At 48.3% G+C, this 22,813-nt stretch overlaps 1 protein-coding gene across 2 annotated transcripts in view; it reads right to left on the reverse strand.

Annotated features, from left to right (window-relative positions):
• PAPPA (pappalysin 1) overlaps positions 1–22,813 on the reverse strand; it is a 178,406-nt gene that overhangs the window by 20,664 nt on the left and 134,929 nt on the right. For both annotated transcript variants that reach the window (XM_048325816.1, XM_048325817.1), the window contains exons 14-19: positions 21,161–21,332; positions 14,470–14,653; positions 11,624–11,834; positions 10,857–11,028; positions 7,364–7,511; positions 4,674–4,783 (exon numbers count right to left, since the gene is read on the reverse strand). In XM_048325816.1, the coding sequence (XP_048181773.1) occupies positions 4,674–4,783; positions 7,364–7,511; positions 10,857–11,028; positions 11,624–11,834; positions 14,470–14,653; positions 21,161–21,332 (997 nt within the window). The remainder of the gene's footprint in view (positions 1–4,673; positions 4,784–7,363; positions 7,512–10,856; positions 11,029–11,623; positions 11,835–14,469; positions 14,654–21,160; positions 21,333–22,813) is intronic.

Consider the following 22,813-nt stretch of genomic DNA (forward strand, 5'->3'; position numbering starts at 1 on the left):
CTGCTGAAACAGTGTTCTCTGAGTGCTCACTCAAGGTCATCCTCAATCCCAAACACAGCCTTGGGCTGAGCGTCCTCCAGGGAATGGGAATGCAGCCCCAGGTTGCTCTCCACAGCACAGGCAAGCCAGGTGCCAGGTTAATCACTGGGTCAGTGGGACATTCCCATTCCTCTGGAGTGGCACCTGCCAGCAGCTTCATACCAGTTACTCTGTCTCTGTCTTTGCTAGTGGAGACCACTAGAGCTGAATTCAATCCTGCCAACATTCCTGGAGCTGGAAGCAGAGGGAAGGACCCCAGGTCTTAGTCCTGACTCCTCTGTCTGGTTTTCCAAGCCCTCAGTTCCCACCAGCCAACCTGTTTGTACCCTTAGGCTGCTGTTGTGGAGTGTGGGGTGCACTGGCAGAGAGGATGTGAGTAGAGGGGGAGACTGGGCTAGAAAACCAAGAAACTGGGAATGTTTGGATTGCTGGGCATCATTTCTGCCTCCTGCTGTGCAAACAGGCCTACAGGTGCCACAGGGTGCTGCATGGGGCACCTGAGATAAACAAATGTACAGAAAGCAAGCAAGAATGGCTAAAGGCGGTACATGAGCATGATCTGATGGAATCAGTGTGCACAGAAGGTAGACTCAGAATGCCAACAAAGGATGTGGAAAGAGGTGTATGGAAGCACCACATCCGCCACATGCCAGGTGGTGCCTGGGGAACAAAGCCCATCTGGCCACTGCCCCGTGAGCCCCGTCCCTTCCCCACGCTGCCACGTGCTCCAGGCCCTTGTGGTGACATCTGCTGCCCTCCTGGCCACAGCTCCCCTCGTGCATCGGCTCCTGCAGCACAGCTGTGCAGCCGGCTGGGTTGACTTCGGTGCTGTACCCACCCCAGAAATGCCACCCTGCCACATCTGCAGCTGGTGGCTGGGACTCCATCTGCTGTGAAGGGAGAGGGAGCCGGGCTGCGCTCCCACAGTAGGCAACAAAGAGCCAAGGAAGCAAATCAAACTGTCATTTTCTTCTTGTGAGGGAAGACCCAGTGCCTCCGGTCACAGCACTTCCCTCCCGTGGGGGGACTAACACAATGATGTCAACCCTTTGCGGGCTGCAGAGGGGATCAGGTTTCCCCCAGAGAGGCCGGTGGAGAGCTTTCCTCCACCTTAGATGGGTCAAGTGTCCCCCCGGGCTGCAGCCCAGGGACTGGCATCTCCTGCTCTCAGCTAACTCGCTCCTCAGGCACTAAAGGAACAGGACAATTAACCACAGGCTTAATGTGTGAGGGGATCAGACACTGCTGCCAGGAAAGGGGACTTTGGAGCTCCTTCTTCCTACACCTACAGATGGAATGGGATCTCCTGCGTTCCCATGAGCGGAGCTGCTGCACCACAGCAGGTCACATCAGTGCTCCGTGACTCAGTTTCCCTGCTGCAGAATGAGCCCCAAACTCTCAAAAAAAAAAAAAAAAAAAAAAAAAAAAAAGGAGAGGGGAAGGAAGGCAGAAACCTGCAAAGCTCAAATGATTAGGGGTGTATTTAAGGAGCATTCCCTCTAATGACTTCTGGACATTTACTATCCCAGGGCTGGCAGTCCTCATGGGAAGAGGGGCCACGCTGCGCTCAGCCCAGCAGAGCTGGGATGTGCCGACCCTTTGAAGGCTCTCCCAGGCCTGCACACCATTTAGCCTGTCCCTACTCAGCACTAAGGCAAGAACCCAAGTTCAGACAGCCTAAGAAATTAGGTGTCTGCCCTGTTTCTCTGCAGTCAGTGGGAAGGAGCTGTCAAGCTGTCTCTCAGAGATTTTTCCCTTTTTTCTCCCCACTGCCTGCACAGTCAGTCTTGGCAGCTCTATCCATCGGTGTCTTCAGCAGCTCCGTGTGTCACACACAGTGAAGGGAAAATCATGGGGACAGCACTGGCTGCTCTGAACACATCCCACAGCAGAACAGAGACACAGAAGATTTCAGGTGGTTTTTTTTTTTCTTGCTGAAAGTACTGATTTGGAAGACACTGCCAGCATATCCTGATTTCAGCAAACTGTTTCAGACCCAACAAAGCAACTCAACCTAAACCAATTCTGAAAAAACACAGAAATATTTAGACATTTTGTGAAATAAAATATCTGTTGTTGTTTATCATTTGAGAGGACATTTAATTTCTCAGGTTTTGCTGGGTTTTTTTTCTTTCATTTTCACTAAACAAAAAGTTTACAAAATCTCCTTGGAAATGAAATGCTATGCTATGTTCAAACCAACATGTTTTTTCTTCCAATTTTTTGGTTCACCAAAAATCACAATAACAAAAGAGTCACTTTGATTAGGGAAAAACTTTTTTTTTTAAAATTTAAGAGAACTTTGAGTGAACCGAAAAATCAAGTGATTTGCACAGCTCTGCTCTAAACAACCCTGAGAGAAGGGATAGTTCCTTCTTCCCATTTTGCTTCCATAACAGATGTTGCATGAGCTGCAACAGACAAACTATTTATTTCTTCTCATCAGCTCTCCCTGTGTTTTCTCTGTCCCCATCCCCTCAAAGGTAAGCACCAGAGATCAGTCCTGCCTTTATCTTCTTCCCATCCTGCCCTCATTTGTACTCCACTTGTGCCTAAATTAAGCAACAAAAAGTGTTTCCTGTGCGTCATTCAAGTACTCTGAGATGCACAAAGACTCGCCATGTAAATGCAACCAGCTGCTCCCTGTGCTCATATGGCACAACAGCAAAGCTGTCACTGGCCATAAACAGAGACACGGGTTATTAATGATACATAACACATTGCCATGGGGACCTTCCCCCAAGGCCTCCCACTCCCATCTCTCCAGGGTGTCCCCACTCCCACCAGAAGCAGCGTTTCTCCCGGTGGCACCCCACGAGGTGCCACTCCCCGTGTGTGACATCCCCTTATCTGCAGAGTTGGATAAGATGGATGTTCTACAGCTACCAAAAAAAATCCCCTCTGGCATGTCTTCCCTCCCAACACAAGTTTTCCAGCCCAAATCTCACCCTCTACTTACAAAGCGTTTGTGGGGTGGAACTTGTATCTGCTCAGGGCCTAAAGCTCTTGCAAGATCCTCACCATCAGGGAAAGAAAAGGGCTTATTTACCGCTGTGCTCTTGGAAACCATGATTTCTCCTCCATCCCTCACTCCCCTTGTCTCCCCCTTTACTACTCTATGTTTTCCCTGCTGCCTAATGAGCCCTCCAGAGACCTGCAGGTATAAAACTCGTTACAGCTCCCTCCATGTACCCGCATCAATAAGTGAAGGAGTGCAGAGAGAACGGGAGGGAAGCTGTCACTTTATTTCCCCATGAATTACAAACCACTTTAAAGTCTGGCACTCAGGAAAGGGCCAGTGAGAAATTGCCCCTCATACTGAGATAGGGGTTTTCTTTATGTTTCATGCCAGAAACTTGGCAAAGCCTTGGATTAAGGCAGTCACAGAACCTCAGCATCTGGAGCGAATGGGAAGCTGGGAACGACATTATGAGCTTGTCATATTCTCTGGACTTAGGTTTCCCACTTCTTTTCCAGATTTATTCTCTTGCTCTGTGTGAAACAGGGAAGTTCAAAGTGGTGGAGAGTTCTGGAGCTGCTTGCTACCCACAGCCAAGGCCAGATTTCAAAAACCCCAAACCCTGGGCGCACATTTAGGCATGTAGAGAAGCAAATAGACTGTCAAATCTGCTCAGGGTATTCTGGGGCTGCGCTGGCTGCTCGTTCTCCTTCTTAATGGAGTTCAGGTGTGTAAAACAGACTCCTGCAAAGCCAGGACCAAGTATGTAAATGCCAGAGGTCTTTGCTCAAGCACCACCAGCAACTTGCACCAACCTGGTGACATCTGATGTGCCACCGTCTTCTGCCAGCGTGTCCAGTTAGACTTCCACACCCACAGAAATACCATAAAGCCACAAACACCCGGTTTGTTTGTAGGAACGTGAGGGTTTTCAGGAGGAGTTAGGTGAGCGTGTCTCCCACTGGCACCCAAATGTGGGCGTGACACCCAGCAGGTGTTTGCTGCCAGCAGGGCTGAGTGTGTGTGTGCAAGGCACTGCACGTGGGTGTGCACGTCCCCATCAGGGCATGCTGCCACTGGTGTGTGCTGGAGGATGCTCAGGACAGGGAGCTGTGAGCAGTTAATGCTGGCTGTGTGTGTGCAGCAGGCAGGAGGGAGAAGTGGTGACCTCTGGAAGGGGCTGTGCTGAGCAGGCAGCTCTTGCATGCGGGTGGAGGGGCGGGGGGAGCACTCAGCCAGCTCCACGGGGTCGGGAAATGAAAAACCCTCTGTATCAGCTTCTTTTGTCATCCAGAAGCGGCACAGAAAAATCCAGCCCTGCCACCCAAAGAATGCAAAATATGGAACAGGAGGAAGGAAATAAAGCCTGGCCAGTGCCCTTTCTCTCACAGTCCGTCACAACTTCCTGTGGCATGGATCCCATTTCCAGATCAAACCCCACCGATGGGAGGCCTTTACCTTGAACTGACTTTCACTTGGAAAACACAGAGAGAAAGCAACTTGGAGAGAGAGCCACCATGTTACTGGAAGAGACACAAGAAAAATCAGGAGTTCTTTCCTAGAGGCCCAAATTCCCCATTTTCCCCTCATTGAACGAACCACAGGTAACACTGATCCCTCACTGCTCTTAAACATGCAACAAGGGATGTGGTTCGTGCAGCTGCCAGGCACTGACCTTCACTCTCTGAGGGTTCATCCAGTGCTGGATGTCTTGCACGGTCTCGTTCACGCGCAGGAGGATGGGCTCGTGACTGTGATCCAGACAGGAGGTGGTACACTCCGTGCCTGCTCAAAACACAAAGGGGATAAAGCTAAAGGATAAAGCAGGCAGCTTCTGACCCTTCCAGCATCCTTCCAGCTGAAGGACAGGATTACGGCTCGTTTTTCCTAAATTGCAATTAGCAGTCAACCATAACTATCACATATCTCCTAGCCACACGTGAAGTGCTGAGCACAACCCTGCGCTCAGCAGGACAGCATGGGGGTGGCAGATATTCCAGGGCCTTTTTGTACGAGCTGCAAATCTAAGTATTTCTCTGGCTATTAACTGCAAGAAGGGGGTCAGGTTTTGCGCCTTCAGATCATCAAGGCAGTGTGAAGGTTTTTCCATTTCAACTGCTCTTTCAAGCAGTGGGGCTGATTAGGCAGAGGCTGTCGAACTCATCTCACCTATGACATGGCAGAAACCTATTGTTTGATCTGTCAGATTTACAAACATCCAATAATAATCTTCCAAAGGGTGACCAAGCCTAATGATATTGAAGACACGCTATCACCCAAGTCCCACAGTCGATAAAAAGTACGCAGAAAGGTAATGATGGCTTTGTTTCACACATAAACCTGCTTTTTCTCTGATTAACTGTCATGGCCAGTGGGAATCCTGTCCTTTCTTTATTAAAACATGCTGCGATACTCTGCAGCAATATCCCAGAGCCCTGTGGTGACACAACCGTAAGCCCTTGTGTGTTGGACCATTACCATTTCCCCCCTGGAAAATCACTCTTGAATGGCACAGCTGCTGCAAACATGTCATTAGGATTTCTGCACTCCAATCAGCGCTGGGGGAGGAAGTAATCTCCGCACTGGTTTGAAGAGCCAAACCTTTGGCTCAACACACGCCTCAGCCTGGAAGGGCAGATTAGGTGTCTGAGGAATTACCGAAGGTGTGTGGGATTCGTAGTGACCACGACTGGTTGCTATTATTTTCCCACCTGCTTCTGCCTTCCCACATGCTCCACTTGGAGGAGTCAGTGGGAGCAGCCAGACCTGGGCTGGAAAGATGGGGAGTGCTTGGGGTTTGTTTTGCTTTCCCAGGACACCTGGTAGTGGCTCCAAGGGCCATTGACACCACCCCCATAGTGAATGAGTGGCAGGAGAGCACCTTTTCAAAAGGACATTGATCAGACTTTCAAAAATGCAAGGAAGAGAGGAAAACCCCAACATCTGATCCCAAAAGTTGGTGCTGGGTGAGCCTACAAAGTGTGTGGTATGTCTCCATCTGCTGAGGATGAGACCTAGCGGCTGCTTTGCCCTCTCTGAGCTCTAAATCCCTCTCCAGAGAGAGCCACACTCTTGTGGGGGGTCTGCCCCACGCATCCCTCACCTCCATGATGCTGTGTGGTCCAACCCCGGGGTCAGGGCCATCAGTCCCTGGGATTGGCACCTGCCAACAGTCACTGAGAGAGGAGTGAGAGCTGGCAGGCACCCAGCACAAAGATGATCCCCTGCAAACCAGGAACTGGGGTTTCTCTCCTTGCAAAAACCTGTCTGGCCCTGGAGGTAACCTCGTCTCAAGGGTAAAACACCTCTCCACATTAAGAGTCGCCGCAGCCTCCTTGCCACTCGCTCTCCCGCGCTCCACCACGCTCATGGAGAGGAGCGGGTCGGAATTGTTTTGATATATGATCTGTAATTGGCATCATTACAGAGCGGTGATCTCATCCAGGTCGCGTTCTCCTCCCCAGGGAGGGAACACAAGGAGGCTCGTGGTCCTCCGCATGGCTGCGATATAATGAGGGAGCCGCGCAAAGAGGAAATTTCTCCAAGTTCAAAGGGACAGGCGGAGGCAGGAGGGGGATGGCAGGGGCTGGGAGGGGGACTGCAGGAAGGGGCCTCGCAAACCTGTGTGGGCTGCAGGCAGTGCAGCTCCTGTTGCAGCCCTTACAGCAGGGAGACCCCCAAAATGGGAGCTGAAAATACAATATTGTGTGGACGGCTCCGCGTCTGTCCCTCCCTGCGCCTGGGTGATACAAAGCCAAGATGAGTGCAGGGGTCATCACCCTTGCAGAGGGAACAGGTACCCCAGAAAGAAGGAGGAAAGTGGACCTTTTAAAACAGCTCCTAAACAACTGTCATACCAAAGGGGATGCTCAGCTGGTCTCACACTGTTTCTGGGGAGACCTGAATTATCCTGGTGCTGCATTCTCCTGTCACCTCCCTGCCTTTCAGCCTCTGGAGCGCCGGGTTTGTGCACGTGGCTGAAGGAGTGGGACATTACAAAAGTGTAAGAGCAGAAGCAGGTACAATCCCTGCATGTATTTTGCAGACTGGATGTGTCTCTGGCACAGCCTGGCATGCTGCTGCCCCTGAAAACCAGCTGGCCAAGAAGGGACACCATGAAACTGGAAGCCCTGCAAGGAACCTGCAGTCAGAGCATGTTACATGATGCTCTCAGAGCTTCACCTTTGCTAAAAGCATTTCCCTGAAAAGCCTCCCATAGCAGGTTCTCACTTGGGCAAACACACCCACAGAAGGTGACTTGAAGGACTGCAGGCTCCTTCCTCCCTCCCTGTCATTCCCATCCTCTTCCTGGTGTCCTGCTGTCTGCTCCCACCTGGGGACAGGTGTCCAGGGGTGCTCACCCACCTATGCCGTAGCCGCCGGCGCACTGCAGCTTCAGGTGGCTGTTGAGCTGGGTGGGCAGAGCACACTGCCCCTGCATCTCCCTGCACAGGTGGAAGGACCCGCTCCAGGTGCCATCCTTCCGGCAGTGGATCACATTGCTCCCACGGCCCTGGGAATGAGAGAAGGAGATAATGAGGATTGACACAGAAATAGCCAGGAGAGGCTGAGAGGTGAGAGGTGAGCAGAGCTGAGCTGTGAGCAAAGTTCTGCTGGAGCTGGAAAAGCTCCTGGTTGGGACTGCCAGCCCTGAGGGGGGCAAGAAGGAGTTTTCTTCCAAAGACTAAAGAAAACGAAACCTGCACTGCTCTCTCTCTCACACACACACACAAACACAGACATCTCTTCTGTGCAATTCAAGGTCTTTACAAGCCCCTTGCAAGCTCTCCGCCTTACAACAGCCCCACTCCTGTTGCAATAAAGGTGCCTTCACCCCATTTGCCTTCCTCCTTGTTGAAGGTTGGTGTTGAATGCAGACAACCTTTTTCCTCTTCGCAATTTCTAATCAGTTACATCATCTTTGTCTTGAAAAAGAAAGAATCCCCAACGGCCATCTGAAGGAGGAAGGGAGAGCGGGACATGAGCTTAGCAGGGCAGAACGTGCTCTTTAGAGCTTGGCTGCCTTGAGTGACAGCAGGCAAAGGGGCTGAGATGGACACGCACAGAGGCAGGTGGGGAGGAGGAAAAAATCCTCTGGTGTGGGAAGGGGCAAGGAATAGAATATGACATTTCTCTTATAGAAAAGATTCTCTGTATGATACTGGAGAATGAATACCAAAGTCCGAGGGGAAATATCATGCCCTTTAAAAACAACAAAGGAGTGCACAGGCAATCTATTGTCAGATCTATCCTCACGGCACTGGGGATTTCTGTGCAAACAAGCTGTTCTGTGGGATCTGCGAACCCGACTGCCATGGGGCAATGTGGGACATTCAACAGGAGGATGTCTGCTGTGGTTGGGCTCCAAACCTCCTGTGGGGGCCTTGCTGGGTGGGAGAACCATGCAGGATCTCTGCTTCTCCTCACCCGTTTTCATTCCAGGCACACTGCCTACAATCTACCCACCCTGCTCTTGGAGACTGTGCTGGATATCTTTGGGGATCCTTTAATGTGCTGTCTATACTGGGATCCCTGTGGGGCTGCTGAACTTTTTGGAGGAGCTCTGCCCTACGACCCACACCCATTGTTGCACAGGGACCTGCATAAGCCCCTGGTACCGGCATGGAAGAGGGCACAGCCTTCAGTGTTAGTCTTGTCCTTAATGTCCTAATGCTTCCCTTGTTTTGCTCAGCTTTGTTAATGAACACAATGTTTAGTGAGATGCAAAGTGGTCTTAGCAGCAGACTACGGTGTGGGACCTGCTTCCCCTTCTCTAGACATCTGGCCATTGCCAGAAGTAATAAGGAAATCATATGAAAGGATAATGGAGCAGATGGACTCAGGGTGTGATCCAGCTTGGTGATTCTCACCTAAGGGCCAGTTTGGCAGAGATTGATTAATTTAGATCTGACTGTTCATATGATTTGTGTACAATATGCAGAAATGGAAGACCCTTGCTCTGGTGCCAGGGGAGGTACCTGCTTAAATGACCATTACGTTCCTGGTGATTAAGAGATGCTGTACGTGCAGCCAAGTAATGATCTTTCAGCATGGTGACAAAGTCAGGAATAAATTGCTAAATGATAATTGAGCACAATTTGCTGTTTTAGCAAATGTGGTGCACTTCCCTTGCAATTTCCATGCCAGGGTTCAAACATGATTCTCAAAGGTGAGCCATGAAACCTGATTTATGTTCCTGGAGCTGGCTGTGCTTGAGGGTACTCTTATATAGTTTCAGCAACATACTCGGAGATCCCAGGATATCCATTGCTATAGTAACATACTGTCCATCATTCCCTGACCTGCAAAATCTCTTGTGAAAATCCCTGCTGGGTTTCTTGCTTGGATGCAACGTGTATTATCACCTTATATAGCTGAGAGAGACTTAGTGGGGTTTAATCCTTAAATAATTAACACCTCTCAAGTGGTTCTGGCTTGTGCCAGGAGTCCTCCCTCTTCTTCTGTAGCCTATTTGCTGGGATAACTGAAAATACTTTTCACTGTAAATCCCTTTCTCAAGATGTTATCTGCTCCTTTGCCCAAGGTGCTTTCCTGTCCCTCCCAGTGAATGCAGACAGAGCTGCATCTCTCTCTTTCCAGAGCTCACTTCATTACTGCTGTAACCCTGACTCCACTGCTTGCTCCTCTTTGTGTTCACCCCGCTTAAAAGCAAAGACAACCCGTTCCACCAGCTGTCATTGCCCTGGAGGTCCCAGTTGCCCTGCACTGGCAGTGCTGGAACACGGCACCAGCCATGCTGACTCCTCTGAGCAAGTGGTGGATGCACAAAGCCACAGCTGCCATATCCCAGAGCTCCCACCCACTCTGCACTCACACCTGCAACTTCTCATTTCACACTGCTCACAACCTCACTCCAAGTCTTGAACAAGGAAAACTTCTGCAGGTGCCCTGATGTGAAATGCCAGGGCTCTGCTTGTTGTCCCTGTGGAGAGGGCAGGCCAGAGGGCAGGGAACAGGGGCTTTTAACCTGCGGAGCAGCTACCAGAGGTGTCTTTCACATAACCGGCCCTAGGGCAGGGTTGGTACCTTTTTAAATGTCCTCAGATTCTGGAATGAAATTAAACAGCCCTTGTCAGAGCACTCCCTGCTCCATGCAGTGCCTGCCATAGCTGCAGATTCCACATCCCCACTTTTTCTTCCCAACCGCAGGGAGCAGCAGCAGCACCACTTCTGGGAGCAGCTACTTATCTCACAAACTATAATTACCTCTGGTGAGGAAAACTAGGCATTTCAAACAAGATAGTAGAGGCCAGACCTTCTCATATCAGTGAACAGAGCTTCCAGGAAGCCAAAGGCAACACGCTGATTTTTGCCAGAGGAGGATCTGACCTCTGATGCCAAATGACACCTTCACAGCCAGAAAAACATGGAAGTTTAGAGAGAGTTCACCTGAGTAGTTGCAATCCCTATGGCATTAAATTGTCACAAGACACACAAACATACAATGGTAAGAACTGGAGAGAAAAGCAAGGTGAAACAGAATGAACAAATGGGATAAGTGCAGATAACTCACATTCTACTCACTTTCATTCGTTGTTCTGTATTTTCTAGCCAGATCATAAAGCCACTGAGGCAGATCTTTCTGCCACTTACTGTCCAGAAACAGTAAGTCAGTCACTTCTAATCCTCTGCAGCTAATAGTTAATACTGTTACTGCTGTCATAAAAATAATATTCCCAGGCTCTCCCTCTACTTTAATTATGTTTTTCCCTTCTGCATTTCTCTGTTCTTGGAAGAGCTCATTGTCCCTCGGCCTCTCCAAGACCAGTGTCCTTAGGGAAGATATGGTAAAGCCAGACTTGTATGGGCTGAGGTAGCTCGGGTAAGGGAGACTCACCGACTCACTGTCATCATCCTCGCACTTGATCCGGCACTCGCTGTTGAACTGGAAGCCATTGGAGCACTGGTAGAGCCCGTGGAACTTGGAAGGTGGAGGGTCACAGGTGACGGGCACGCAGGCGCCTGGCAGCCACGTGCCATCTTGTGTGCACTGGATCTTAAAGGCTCGCCTTTTTGTGCAGAAAAAAGCAACATTTAGTGAGTGGCTGAGTCAGCTGGGAGCCTCTAAAGCCTCTGAGCTCTGCTAGCAGGTTGCAGGGGATGGGTGTGCTCGAGCTTTTAACACTTGGAGAACAAGTTGTGAATCTGCGTCATGAGGTCTCTGAGCAAAAATAACGATTATTTGCAAAACCAACATTGAGCTGCCCAGCCTAAACTCCTCTTTTGGCCTTGGACACATCTCCCAAGAACTCAGCTTCCCAGGCTTGTGGGCTGTGGTTGGTTTGAAGTGGGTTTGTGCAGAGTCAGAAGTATACGACAGCACTAACCCTCTTCTGCAGGGTTTCAAAGGGGACTCCCCAGGCTGCATATCAAAGGGGTGTTTCTAAGGTAAAGTCTGTTTTTTGAGCACTGGTCAGGATTTTCAAAGAAGCCTAAGGGAGCTGGGTGCCTAAACTGACACAGCACAGATACCTGCATGAAGGAATTGCTCCATGCTATTCCCTATGGCACGTGGAGTCTGTGATAAACACCCCCTTCCCAAAATAAATTTAACTCATGGCTTTCTGAATCAGGTTGATGGCATAGCTTTAGTCTTTCACGTACTTTCTTGATTTTCTGGAGGATCCAGGGACGTGGTAACCTGGTTTGCATTTGTACTTGCAGAATGAGCCCACTTTGTGCTTGTCTTCTCGGCAGCGAGTGGTCTGGAGATCCGCATTGGGGACGACGGAGGGTGCTCGACACATCAGCTCACACAGGGCCTCAGGAAAGGACCACAGCCCGTCCTCCATGCAGGTCAAGTTGCTGTTGTTTCCTGAGAAGAACAGTGAGCGACGTTCAGCAGGACTATTTTCTTTTGAAATGTCATTACACCCATAATGCATCAAAAGCCCCCTCAGCCGATTTGACAAATCCAACTGCATTGAACATTCACATGTCCTGTGTGTTCTCTCGCTCTAGATGATGTCATTAAATCATTAAGAACTCTGCTTTCAGGTGACAGGCAGGCAGTGCTTATTTCAGGAAATGCTATAGCATAGGGGAAGCCACACAGGCTTTGTCATCTTTTGTATTTCTCTTCCTTATTTTGTTCCTCTCTGAAAGGAAACTTGTTTCATACACCAACCCCCTCCTCTCCAAAGCCATGGCTTTAACAGAGGGTTTGGTGCCATCACATTCTTCATTCTGCTTCTGTGTTATATCTTTTTCCTGAATCTGTCCCTTTTATTTCAATTTGGAGCCTTTTGGAGCAGCATCTGTTAGTATTAGAGTCACTACTCCAACACAATGAGGAGCCATTCTCAGCTGGGGACTCTCAGTCCTTGGGGACTACTGTGATAAATACGATTCATAATACTCATTAGAGACTCATTTTCCTCAGGAAGCTTTCTTGGCCAACACCTCAAAGGTAAAAGGTACAATAGATCTATTTGCCTCTGCTATGACCTACTTGACTTCAGAAGGTTAAGCTAAAAGTAGCCCAGTCTCAGTGTATTTTACATTCTTTGTTATTTTATACCATATGTTGAAAAGGAATAAGCTTTTCCTAAGAAACAAAGCACAGCTATGAGCCACTAACCCTTCAAAAATCCCTAATACTCCATTGAAATCCCCGAGCATTGCTGCAGGAACTCTTCTCAACCCACAAGACATATTTTCAACAGTGAGCCAACTTCGGAGTTATCCGAAATAATACTGACAAACTGCTAACCCCAGAGCAATGCCATCTCTCTGCGAGGGGAGGAAGAGAGCCCGAGCATGAGGCTGGAATTCAAAGAAGAAAACAAAAGGCTCTGGAGGGCTCAGGAAGGTATGTGGAGGAGCCCTCCTGCCCTGCCCTCAAAGATAAGAGAAGCCGCATTAAATCAGCCCTGGATTTCTCTCTCCCCTCCCCAACTGCAGATGATTGCAGAGGTATTTTGTGCAGAAGGGAGTTCTTTTCTGGAGCACCAGCATGTTCCTCTGCTCTGACTCATGCAGCAGCTCCCAGCCCAGCCGTGGTGATATCATACTTGCCACTGCAAAGCGATAAGCTGTGACATTACCAACAGCGGCTGTCATGACGTCAGTGATTGAATTAGGCATGAGTCACTCGAGCGCTGTTCTCCAGAAGCTTAGTGGCAACATTATTAGTCATCAGTGACGGCTCTACACCAAACAGTGCCTTTACCTCACAGCTCACAGCGCTTCTGGACAAAAGTGAAGTGATGCTACACACCAGAGGTGCAGCCCCTGACCTGGGGTTAGTTGTCATCCCTCCAGCTACCCCTGAGTCATCAGCTCTTGTTGGTCATGATGAGTATAATTATTTTCACTGCCCGCTCAAAAAAATTTGAAGCACTTTAAATGATAAAATAGCTTTTGTTGAAGATGGCCCTCTGAGTGTATAAACAGAAAAAGGGAGGTTTTTGTTAAAAAGTAGTCTTAATTTTCTCTTAACTACCCTTTGAGTAGTCATAACTTTGACTGTGTGTTGGCTGCTGTGGCTATCTTCCATCAGAGTTAAAAAGAACTAAGCAATTTCCTTATATATGAAGAAATCAACATAGCCTTTCCCTGAAATGAAGAACACTTCCCATGCCTTCCCTTTTGGGGTTTGCAATGAATCCCAGCAGAAAAGGAGAAACCACAGGTACAAAAAAATCGTATGCAGTGTTTGTATCTGAGTTGACAACAGCAGTTAAGTTTACTCCACTGGAAGATGGACAAGTTAATTTGGGTCCAATGTTCCTTCAAATTAACAATGGTATCTTTTCTTGCTTCCTGAGGCCCAGATCAAAGAGGGAAATGTGCCAGCGAGCAGAAGAGTTGATGGTGCGGAGAAGAGGATGCAGATGTTAGCAGAAAAGTAGCAGGGAAGAAGGTAGATGCGGAAAGGAAAGAGGGCAGAAAGCTGTATTCTTTCTAGGGGGAAAAATTAAAGAAAAAAGGAAAAAGTAAAGAGTCCCAAACAAGAAGAGGAGAGGAAGGTCAGAGTAGAGCAAGGTGAGCGTGGAAAAGGAGAAGGGTGATGGTGGATTAGAAAAAGCAGTGATGGGGGTCTGTGCCACTGGGGCGTGGGGCTTTTCATTCTTCTTTTGCCTTTCCAAATACATGGAGGAGGCATAGAAGGGAGACAGACAGTGGAAACAGACAAAGCATGGGAAAGAAGATGAGAGAGTTCAATCTGATTTATCCCCATGACTTTTCCATGTTTTGGTTGTATGGAAGCAATATTCCCTGTCATTACTGCCTGGCCAGCCACGATCAAGGAAAGGTCAAAGGAAGGTAATAGAGAGATGCAAAGGAACTTAACTTCTAATACAAATAAACCTTCCGTAGAGTCCCGTAATTCTTCCTACTTAAAATATCCTGAATAATTCTAAACCAACAGCAACAGCAACATGTATTCCTAGGAGCAGTCTGTGTTAGCTGTTTCTCTCAGGTCGCTGCACAGACACCCCCAATACCTTTCAGAAGAGCAGGAGGTCGGCAGGTGAAGGAGCATTTCTTGCCAAAGGTGGTCCCCTCACTGCAGTTGAAGGTGGCTGGGTAGACATGGTACTGGTCTGGGACACCACAGTCCACGGGCTCACAGGTCACCTGCTTGTTCCACTTCCCATCCATGCAAGTCATGGTGACACTGGACTCCATCTGGAAAAAGACACACGGCTACAGCCACCACAGCCAGCAAGGGACAGATCAAAACCATTTCAAGCCTACTAATAGCCATTATTTTGGCTCACAAGTTAAGCAAAGCCATGTCTTGGTCCCTACCATCATCACTTGGACAGCAGCTACCAAACCCACCAAGGCTCATAACAGTGTCAGAGAAACAGGATTTTCTGTCCTCCCCCCCACCCCCAGGGTGAGACACCAAAGCACTTCCATAGAAAGACTGGAGCTCTACAAATAATCCAAACTCTTGTCTGGCCTCCTGAGACAAGCAGGGAAGCTGCTGCTCTGCCCTGCCATTGGAAAGGAGCACAAGCCTGAGCTGTTTGGAGCTGACAGCTGTCCCCCATCCCTGTCACCTTTGTGGTGACACAGCCACTCCAAGGGGATCCCCCTGTGCTTCTGAGTAGTCAAACTCACTCTTGGGTTTGAAGTAAAAGCCAAGCAGACATGAAGCCATTTGGGACTCTCATCCACGGCTCTCCCGAGAGGTGTCAGTCACCCTTGGATGGGGATCCCAGGGGAAGGGCTTTGGGCCACATCAACCTTGTGTGCAGATACTGACAGCTGCTGTTGTGGCTTCTGTCAGAGTGCCCCAAGGCTCCACACAGAATCAAGGCCCTGCTGTCCTGACACCATGGACATGAATGCCCGAGAGACAGACCTTCTCCAGGAGGAGTTTGCTACGGACAGACCCAAGAGCATCCTGCCCATAACTGGCACCTGGAGCTTGAGAGGTTGAACACAGAACCAGTGCCCGTGCTCTGACTTCCCCAAAGTCACTGTACCATCACAGCAACACAGAAGCTACACTTCTATGGATCTGAGGAATAATCCAAACTGCACAGAACACTGGGATCCTGGAGTGCTAGGGGCAAAGGAGAGAAATGGGGGGAGGTAAAGGAGCCACCCATCCAAAGCTCAGATGAATTTACTGGGCAAATGAGGGACAAACAGATGTTGGCAAAGAGAACTGAGTAAACAACATATCCACTTTCTAATTAAAAATGGAAAATTATTGAAGACTAGAAGTGAAGAATTTAACTCTTCCCTCCACACCAAAATAAAGAGAGGGACAGAGGTTAAGAAATGTGAGAAACCCAAACATGAGAAGGGGAAGATACTGGTGAGGAATCTGACCAAGCCTTACAGCAGCACTCCTCTGCCTCCAGGGAGTATTTTATTCAGGGCTGGTATGCTCACAGGAGATTTGCACCGCCGGCCATTGATCTGGGTTTATAAAAGGAAGGGGAATTTTTCTAGCACACATCAAAGAGACCTGGATTCCCTTTTTGCAAAAACACCCTAATGGTTTCAACAGAAGTTCAGACCTGTCTCCCTTTGATATATGGTTGCATTCAGAATGGAAAAAGCAGTCCCAGAGCTGAGAAACTGGACACTTCCCAAGTGGGCACAAAACCCCTTTTCTAGACTGGAGTTTATTTAAACAGGGAGCATTGCTGATGGAAAAAAATGCCTTTTCTACAAACTCAGAGTAGCACATTCTGGGATACTCAGAGCCATCAGGTGAAGTGACACTGTGTGTTCTCATTCCCAACCATTTCACTCCCCAGTGGCTGTTAATTCTGCCTTTGTTGTTTATCAGAATACCTGTATTATTAAAAATTGTATACGAACTGCAGGCAGTTGATGTCCTGAAGGTGCTTCCAGGGGGTTGCAGTGTGATGGCCACAGGAGAAGGGATAATACAGCACATTCCCATGTCTTGCAAACCATCAGCACTCCAGGATGAGCTGCTCCATTTCCCTTTAACAGATGCTATCATCAAATAACACAGCAGCACCATGGCTGCTGGAACTTAAAACATAAACCCAAGCTATTGATGTCAATAAAATCAAGCTAATGATGTCAGGGGCTATCCAAATGTTATGGAAAAGAAATAGGTCTTGCATAGTTTCATGTTGGATACTGGATCCGTGCTGAACATAGAGAGGCTCTATCAATAAGAGATTCAGCTCCAGGAATACAGTTATTGGTGTTGCTGTGATTCTGAGTTTAGGAATAAATGAGTGTTCCTACTAGCTGATGCTGGCTGCTGAGACACAGTGTGGTGCACGAGGAAGCTTCTCTAATGAGAAACTGACTGGTTGCACATCAGATGTACCTCTGCAGAACACCAAATAAACAGTGCAAACTCAGAAACCTGAATATAACAGAAAAATTTAAACAGGAGCAATATCTGTGCATGACAGCCACACCGTACAAAAGGAATGTTTTGCCCAAGCTACCACTTGTGAGAGTATTTCAGCTGCAGCCGTGGCCTTTGTTAGCAGGAAGCTCTGGGACACCAGAGCCTGCTGGAAATGCCACGGGCCTGGGATCCCCTCTCTTTGGAAGAGATCCCTCTCTACAGCTGTACTCCTACTGCCCTTTGTCTGTGCCCCTGTTCCAGACCTTGATGTGAAAAAGTTAGTAATTAGTGTCTCCACATTTTCATCTCTGGGTTTTTCCCCATGGTACCTTCCCCACAAAAACCCCAACCTAACCTGTAAGAGTCCTCTCAGACCCCTATGGCTCTTCCTCTTCCTGGCACACTGGGAAGGACATTCCCAAGCAGAGAAGCTGTGCCCATGAGGGTAAGACCCTGGCTTCTCAGCTTTTCCCAGTAATTTGTTCCACGTTTGGCATGATGGAAGCTGAGGTTTTCAAGGTCAGACATAATAATGGCACTTTTTAGAGCATGTCTATCATGTCATCACTTCAAGCAACAGGAGCACATGTAATTCTGCAGCAGGACACAGCAGAGAGCATTCCCTGCAATGGAAACAAAGACCAGCGGCTCTGATTGGAAGCACAGAGGACAAACTTATCATGGAAATCACCGCTGATGGCACCCACCAGCTTTTGGCTTTCCCCTCTTGCAGCGTCACACCTGAGGGTGTGTCACTGCACTGCCCAGGGACAGCACCCCGGCTGCTGAGCAGGATCCTGTCTCTCCCCAGCTCCATGCCACACCATGGGGGTATTTCTGATGGGCTCAGCCCTTGGATCTGGCACTGGGTCTTAGTGGCAGCATCTGCCTCTCCCTTTGCAGCTCTCCCACCCGGAGCTGAGCAGGCACGTGCCTGTTTAGCCTGTCTGATCTGACAAGGTCACCCAGCTCACAGCAGCCCACATGAAGCACTTGGCTTTCTCATCTGGTTTATTAGCTGTCACTTTGGGCACTTTGTGCTGCTTTGACTGGCATCACAGCAACTGCTTCCCTTCATGTCCTGCCTTCCAAAGGAGGCTTATGCAAGGAGGGAGGGTGGGCAAGGAGGAAAGAGCAGGGAGAGGAAAGGGGCTTCCAAAGATACAGTGTGCATTGCAGTGAAGAGGATGCAAACTTAAACAAAGCTGGTGCCAGAAAGATTTGTTTCTCGGGACTTTTAACAGCCTGGGAGAATTCATGTCTCCTTCCTGCTGCCCAAGATCCCAGCCGGCTCCTTCTTCAAGCGATGCTTCACGTGTGAAGTTTCCTCTCCTTAAAAATGAACAGCTGTGCCCTCCCCTCTAAGTATTCTTCCACTTCTGCCCACTACTGTGCCTCTAATTGAACCCACATGAGCCGTGCTTTCTTTTCCTGGCATGATTGATGATGCCTTTGCACAACATTAGGGAGCTGCTGGGTTTTAAATAACACCTCTTGACCAGAGCAGCAGTGGTGGTAGCTTCAAGGAGAGATGACAACAAGTAACTGAATGAGCGGGGCTTTCAGTGAAGGACAAGGGGGAGGAAAGCAGTGAAAGACAAAGGGGGGAAAGAGGGAGAAGACAAGGAAGAGCGATGGAATTGTCGGGGGGGTGGGAAGAAATCAGGGAGGGAGAATGAAAACATCCCCGAGATCTTCTTTGTGAGAAAGATACATGAAGGATTTTGCTCCATCACTATGCAAACCCCTTTGTTGTTGTTGTTGTTGTTGAAGTCCCTAAATGAGGATGAGAGAGAGCCCAAGAGTCTGAAAACAGCTCCGCTTTCTTTTTCCTTTCAAGCAGCAAACAGTTTCTGCTGCACAGAGTGCTGACGGGTTTCAGGGTTTGGTGATTTTACGGGGTTTTAACAGAATTTGGGAATGGGAGCTTCTCAGAGAAGGAATGAATGAATGTTTTGCCTCAAGACTGATTAAAATGGTGGCTTCAGAAGACACAGAGACCAGAAAGTGCAGAAACTGTTAAGAAGATTTTCAAAGACCCTTTAGATGTAAAAGATTGATTTGAAATGTGACTTGTGCCCCTACATCACCGAGGTGCTTTTGAAAATTTCGCTTTTAATTCTCTCTTTGCCCTTTTTTTCTGCCTTTCAATGAAATAGGGATGACAAATGTGGTTCAGATGCTAAACCAGGGTGTTTCCACTGGTCTCTGAATCACCTTCACCAGCATGCAGTGGTTGTGGGCCACTGATGGTCAGTCTGCTCTTTGAGATGTTGCTCCTCAGCTCAGTCTCCTTCCTACCCAAGAGTGTGAAACACCAACATGTGCAAAGCTACTTCCTTCTCCTCTTCCTCAGGCAGCCCCACACACTGACAGTTAAATGAGAAAAAAAGTATCTCTAGACCCTCAAATTGGTCAAACAAGTGAAATAACCAACTAAATGACAAGAGTGAAACAAGGAATAGCTTCATGCAAGGTTCCCCAGCCATGAGAGAAAGTCCCTCTGACCATGGACAACAATCCACATGCCCTTTCTCACCCCCAAATGCTTGTGACTGGAAGAGAAGCTGAAGCTGGGAAGCAATTATGGAAGGAGCACAATGCCTTTTGACATGAGAAATCCAGACCATGCATTCTGGACTTTCTCAGATAATTCATTTCTTGCCTACACATTCCACAAGTTCTAGTTAGAAGCACCTGACACAAAGAAATAAAACAAGATGATAGTAAAAGAAACAGTCTGTTCCTTTTCAGCAGATCTCTGAAGCCCACTAATAGAACTTTTAAAGCATGTGCTTAATGTGCTTAGCTGGTCATGTGTATCTTTCAGATGCTCCACTCCTTCCCTGATTTGAACAGTGAATGCACAGCACTGAGCAAAACAAAGCCATTGGCCTCAGGGGGTTTTATTGGTGGAAAAAGACAACGAAGTGCAATAGCAGAGCAGGGTGAGAGGAAGCGTGTTGTAATAGGCAGTGAATCACGTTAGCGAGGGGTGCTAAAATCCTCTGCTCCTGTCATATGAGTCTGATGAAGACTCTGAAACCAAACTTCTCCCAGCAAAACCATGCCCAGCTGGCCGAGCCTCTCCGAAAGGTAACGCTTGCATTTAAATAACACAGGGCTGGTGAAGCATGCTCAGGCTGTTTTATTTGGTTTGTGATCCCTGCGTGCTCCATGTACCCCATGTACAGATCCCTTCCAACAATTTCCTGGTTCAGCCATTCAGGCTCATTTTGAGAACTTGTTTTCTGTTCTGTAAAAATGCTCAGCTGGAGCTGGGGTTCTGGTGCTGATGCCAATTAGGATGGAAGAGGCCCAGCTCGCGGGGTCCTGTATTTGTTTTGTAATTGAGTTGAAAGGGCTGACTCATTCCCCTCCACTCTGTCTCCCCCCTCTGCGAGCTTATGAAGAACACAGTATTTCACAAGTACAGACAGGCTGCTGAGTGCGGCTGCCCCAGCCCCCGGCCCAGATGTGAGAGCTGCCCCAGATGTGACTGCTGCCCCCACAACCAGTGAGAGAAGGTGCTGATGGGGGAAACCACCCCCATGTCACACTCAGAGGATGTGGCAGCGTGAGAGATGAGGGCACAAAGTGGGGTGCCAGCCCTGCATCCCCCCATCCCCAGCATCCTGCTCCCAGGGCCTTGCTGCATGTGCACCTCATCCACCTTCCCCAGCACAAAGGACCTGCATTTTTTTGATGTTTGAACAAATTTATAGTTTTCCTCAATACCCCCCTCACTGCATGAAGACATGCTGTTTTTGTAGGACTGGATTATTAAGGCATGGATTAGAGAGGATGGGGAGCACTTCCTGCCCTGCTGGGGGAGGTTTTTGGTGATTTGTCTGGAAGCAAAAAGGTTTGGGGGTTTCTTCTGTCCCCTCCATGCTGTACACGTCAAGGAGTGGTTGGGACCAGATGGACTGAAACACTGCAAAGGAGTTAAGACATTATTAGCCTCAATCCGAGGACTAAAAATGAGGTATTTTGCCAAGAAATTGGTTGTGCAAAAACACAAGCACCCTACTCCCAAAACACCAACCCCACTGTTCGCCTAAGTAGAGCCAGTGAGATCAAAGAAGGACTGAACACAAACTTTTTGGTTTGAAAATTTCTAAATTTGGAGAACATCTGAGCTTTGCTCATTGCCAGTAACTCTTCCTACAGAGTCAAAGGGCTCCTGTTCTCACGACAAGCATTTGGAAAAGACCTTGTCCCAAGGCTGGGCTGAGATTTTATGGTCTAGCCTGAGTTACTTCTCAATTTCTCCACAGTTGTTTGCTCATCCTGGTCTTGTGCATCACGAAAAAAACCCCAGCAGGACAAACCTGGCTCTTGACGAGATCATCATCTCTGTGGATTTGCAGGATGTAGCCGGTCCTGCAGCTCACGTTGCACTGGGCGCCGTTGTCCCAGCCGGTGCCGCCGGTGCAGTTCAGCACCGCGTTCTCAATCTCCAGCCTCTGGCAGTCGGTGGCTTTGCAGGAGTAGTGGACACAGCTGGGAGGGAGACAAGGAGTAGTGGTGTTATTTGTTATTTGATTATTTCAATCCATTCCACAAGTGCAGTGTCTGACTGACAGACTCTTTGTTCAGAGAGTTCTGAACCCAGATCAGGAAAGGGCTCCACAGCCTCTTGGCGCATGTCCTGAGGGACAGAGGCAGTGGGCACAGCAGTGACAATGACAGCAAATTACAGGTTTTCTAGCAAAAGGGAGGAGCCTGGCAATTCTGCAGAAGTATCTTCTGTTCTGCAATATTCAACTGCACTGTGACCTCCCTACTTCTGTATTAATGTCCATTTATCCATCCATCCATCCATCCCTCCTGTGAAAGCACTCTCCCTCCAAGAGCAGTCCTTATGCCCCATCCAATTTTAAATCTGCTGAATTCAGGAGGGCTGATATTGGCAGTGATAAGTGTGCACACTTTGAGGAGGGGTTTCTGAGATAGACACTCTTATCTTTGAGCAGCTCAATTGAAATCATCACATTCATTTTATTCCACTTCACAAGGAACACCAAACATCAGCAGTGTAGCTGTGTTGATAAGCTCTTATCAAGCTCAGCAGAATGCTGTCGTTTCAGATCTCTCCAGTTGCTGTCCTGCCATCCATAAAATCTTTCCCCCACGGAATCTGTCTGTTCTCCCTCTGGAAAACTATTGTAACATTTAGCACAACTTGCAAAAAGAGATTTTTGTTTAATTTTTATTTACACGGAGATGTCTGGTTGACACAAAATCTTTCACCATCTCTGATGACCTGAGTCAAACATTACAGCACATGTTCAAATGTCAGTCCCTCAACAAAACAGCAGTGAAAATGTTGAGGGTCTTAAAGCATGAGGGAAAATTTAGACTAGAGTGAAGGAAGAAATATTTTCACAATGAGGCTGGTAAAGCACTGGCACAGGTTGCCCAGAGAAACTGCGGATGCTCCATCCCTGGAAAAATTCATGGCCAGGTTGAACAGGACTCTGAGCAACCAGATCTAGTTAAAAATGTCCTTGTTTACTGCAGATGACCTTTAAAGATCCCTTCAATCCAAACCATTCCATGATTCTATGTGCAAAGGGTTTCTGGATTAGAGACGAAATTTCTGGGATAAGGACCTCTACAAGGTGATATGTCTCTGCTGAAGTTGAAAAGAATTTAATTTTAATACAGTTAAATTAGTTCTCAGGAGGGGAAACATTGACTTATTTCACCACATTCTTGGGTAGGGAAGAGCCTGAAACAGAAAATTATAGAAAGAAGAGAGAGCAATGTATCAAACACATATTGTGAAATGGATTACAAGCAAGCTATTCCTGTCTCCTAGAAAAAGGGTTAACAGCCACCAAAGCCCTGTTCAGCTTAGTAAGCCCTGACTTAGCATGTACGTGGTGCTTTGCTGTGTTCAAAGCACAATGCAGACATTATCTAATTAATTTTCATGACACCCCTGCGAGACACCTGGGCTGGTATTGTTATCCCCATGT

Source organism: Corvus hawaiiensis, chromosome 21 (assembly GCF_020740725.1).
Source record: "Corvus hawaiiensis isolate bCorHaw1 chromosome 21, bCorHaw1.pri.cur, whole genome shotgun sequence".
In the NCBI taxonomy this organism is placed as follows: Eukaryota; Metazoa; Chordata; class Aves; order Passeriformes; family Corvidae; genus Corvus; species Corvus hawaiiensis.